Source organism: Octopus sinensis, unplaced genomic scaffold, assembly GCF_006345805.1.
Source record: "Octopus sinensis unplaced genomic scaffold, ASM634580v1 Contig15467, whole genome shotgun sequence".
In the NCBI taxonomy this organism is placed as follows: Eukaryota; Metazoa; Mollusca; class Cephalopoda; order Octopoda; family Octopodidae; genus Octopus; species Octopus sinensis.
In genome coordinates, this window is record NW_021833744.1 from 34311 (window position 1) to 37356 (window position 3046).

General features: G+C 37.8%; 2 protein-coding genes across 2 annotated transcripts; both read left to right on the plus strand.

The window, feature by feature from the left end:
• The first annotated feature begins 356 nt into the window (after nucleotides 1-356).
• Nucleotides 357-728, plus strand: LOC115230393. The gene has a single exon (XM_029800594.1). The coding sequence runs from the start codon at nucleotides 357-359 to the stop codon at nucleotides 726-728; it is 372 nt and encodes a 123-aa protein (XP_029656454.1).
• Nucleotides 729-865: 137 nt separating this feature from the next.
• LOC115230394 lies at nucleotides 866-1939 on the plus strand. Its single transcript, XM_029800595.1, has one exon. It carries the CDS (start codon nucleotides 866-868, stop codon nucleotides 1937-1939), a length of 1074 nt encoding a protein of 357 aa, XP_029656455.1.
• The last annotated feature ends 1107 nt before the right edge of the window (nucleotides 1940-3046 follow it).

Here is a 3046-nt window from a genome sequence, read left to right on the forward strand (position 1 = left end):
CCATCAACAAAATGGGAATAATTTGCCTTCTGCTTGGATTGATGTAAAGAAGGCTTTTGACTCTGTCGATCACGAGTTTCTGTATCAAGTCCTCGATAACTCCGGCCTCCCCCATTGGATTGTGGATTTTATCAAGGCAATTGTCACGAAATGGAAGATCAAGTTGAGATTTAATCAAAAAGATATTGGTGAAGTAAAAATGGAGAGAGATCTTGCAGGGTGATTCTTTATCGCCGCAAATCTTTGTTCGTGTCCTGGACCCCCTGAGTAGAATATTGAATGCGAAATTTCCAAATGTGCTAGTGGACAAGTCAGGCAATAGTCCTCGGGTATACTCAACGAACCACTTGTTGTTCATGGACGACCTAAAATTGTTTGCTCGGAAGGAAGACACTGTAATGAGAATGATGGCCGAGGTTGATCAATTCTTTCGAACTGCCGGATTGGAGCAAAACGCTGAAAAGTCTGCAACTAATCTTGAAGGGTTGAGTAGCAAAGCTAAGCTGCTTGACGGGATTGATGGCTATCGTTACCTTGGAGTATTGGAAGACAAAGATAGCAGAGTTTTGAAGAATGACACGATGAACTCAATATCGGATGCAATCGAGGAGAGAATTAATAGCCTGGCAGACTCGAAGCTAAATTCTGCAAATTTTTTCAAGGCTGTCAATGAGCATGCATTATCGTTGTATAATTACTACATCGGGCTCATTGATATCGAACCATGAGAATATCGACAAGAATGTGCGCAAGATTTTGATACGCCACCAAATTACACACGAAACCTGGAAACAAACATAGACTTTATCTTTCAAGAGACCGACTAGGAAGAGGATTGGTTTCTGTTGTGCATAAAAGCGAGCGAATGCTTCTTGAATTCCTCAAGGACATTGAGATGAAGGCTTCCTATTGTTTGAGGAGAGAAGGAATCCTGAAGGCCGTCAGATTCAAGAAAACTCATATGGCCACTATCAAGGAATTCCTATGCAGAAAGTACCAATTTGCAACTCCGGAAAGCCTCAAACTGAATGTTCTGAAGGATTTGCAAGGAAAGCACTTACTTGAACAGATACGGAAAAAGCCACTTCACTCGATTTTGTTTAATTGCTATGATGATTTGGACGTGGATCTGAAAGAATCGTCCTGGTGGTTATCTCATGGGAACAACTCTCCAAGGTCGGAGGGAATGCTGTGCATGGTTCAGGACCGCAACTTATTCTTTGACAACGGTGGTAGTTGTTGCAACCATTGCAACGCCGCCAAAAAAACTGTGGATCATCTTGCTACAAGATGTGGCAGAATGTTGAACAGTGATTACCTACGTCGCTACAATGAGGTTGTAAGGTGCATGCACCTGCACATCTGTCGAAAATATGGAATAAAACAGTCTCGGAAGTTAAAGACCCACTCCGTTCAGTCGACTGTCTCTAATGAGGTGGTCGAAATACGTGTGGACACTACCATCAAGACGGACACTATAGTGAGTAATAATAAACCGGACATTTTTGTCTTCGACAAAGTTCGGAATATTATTACTCTTATCAAAATTGGGATTACTTCTCAGCAATCCTTGAAGCAAGTAGAAGTAGAAAAATTACATAAATATGACCTTTTGGCGAACGAATTGAAGGTAATCCATAATGCAAAAGTGAATATCATACCTTTGGTTATTACGTGGGATGGAATAACATCCAGATTCTATAAACATTACCAGAACTCCTTGCAAGTCCAGGAATCTACGCGAGCTTATATCCAGTCAATCGTGATAAAGAGAACATTGGAAAGCATGCGCCCGGAGTATAAACTCCTTCCTACAGCGACGAAGCATGCAATTAAATCGGACTCGAGAACAATCACAAAAGTGGCCTGCCCTGTAAAATGGATAAATGTACCCGTCGAAGACACTTGCTCGGGCTCGAAGAGGAGGAGAATTGACTGAAAGCAGACGCAATAATTAAAAATCAATTTTATCTGGACTTTTCAAATAAATTAAAATAGTTTGTAGGTCTTTTCGTATGAAGTTCCAAATGTGGATAGATAATACAACAAATTCTAATTTAATATGTCTGATAAGTATAAATATAGTTTAAACAAAGGAATGAGCAGAGAGGAAACATCGAGGGGCTAAAGCACGCGCCTTCTTGCGGAAAGTACTGCATGCGTGTTGCCACGGAGAATAGCGATAGATATCCTCTGCAATAACTACAAAACCTCGCGTGGCTCTTTCGTCCTGTGGGCAAGTTTCCTTCCGATGTCGCTGATGAAGGCCGAGGTGTGAGGCTCGGCGACGCCTGATGTCTCCAATGCGATTTGTGCGAATATAAAGTGGCGTCTGAGTTCTTAGTATTTTTTTAATTTTGGCCGTCTCAGCCTTTTCCGCAGCGGACCCGAAGGAAGTGGCAGATGACATGATTGCCGATGGAGAGAAAGAATCTATGATAAGTTGAATGATAACATTTGCCATCTAAAATTAAATGAAATAAAAAATTTAAAACATCATATAACTTCCCATTTGCTTTGATTGAAAAATGAAATTGAAAAATATATACCTGAAATTAATGAAGTAGATCTTAAATTTTTGTCAAAAATTTAAAATTGGATTATTGGATAGATAGTGTTCAATAATTATAAAATACAGTTTGAAAGACAGTATAATTTTAGAATCTGTTTTTCTAAAAAAAATAATAATCCTAAGTCAAAAATGAATACAATTAAAAAAACATCTGCACTTTTTGATTGATCAGTTCCGGCTTAGGAAGATAAGTTGAGTCGTAGCTGATATCTTAAAAATAAAATTTTTGTTGACAGATGTTAAATAAGGTCATTCTAGATTTTTTACTGATAAGATAAAAAAAAATAAAAAATTTGCTTTAGAATTAGAAAAAATTATCGGAAAATAGAAAAACCAAATTAAAAAGAATCATTTTTTTCTCGAAAAATTTTATGTAACATTACGAATTTTGGATATTCTGTTTGAGAAGGATTATCTTTTTTTTCTAAAAAATATATTAGAAGATTTTTAAAACCATCGGAAAACAGAAATTAA

Coding starts and splice junctions, on each gene's coding strand:
- LOC115230393 (XM_029800594.1), top strand. CDS start 357: ATGGACGACCTAAAATTGTTTGCTCGGAAGGAAGACACTGTAATGAGA.
- LOC115230394 (XM_029800595.1), top strand. CDS start 866: ATGCTTCTTGAATTCCTCAAGGACATTGAGATGAAGGCTTCCTATTGT.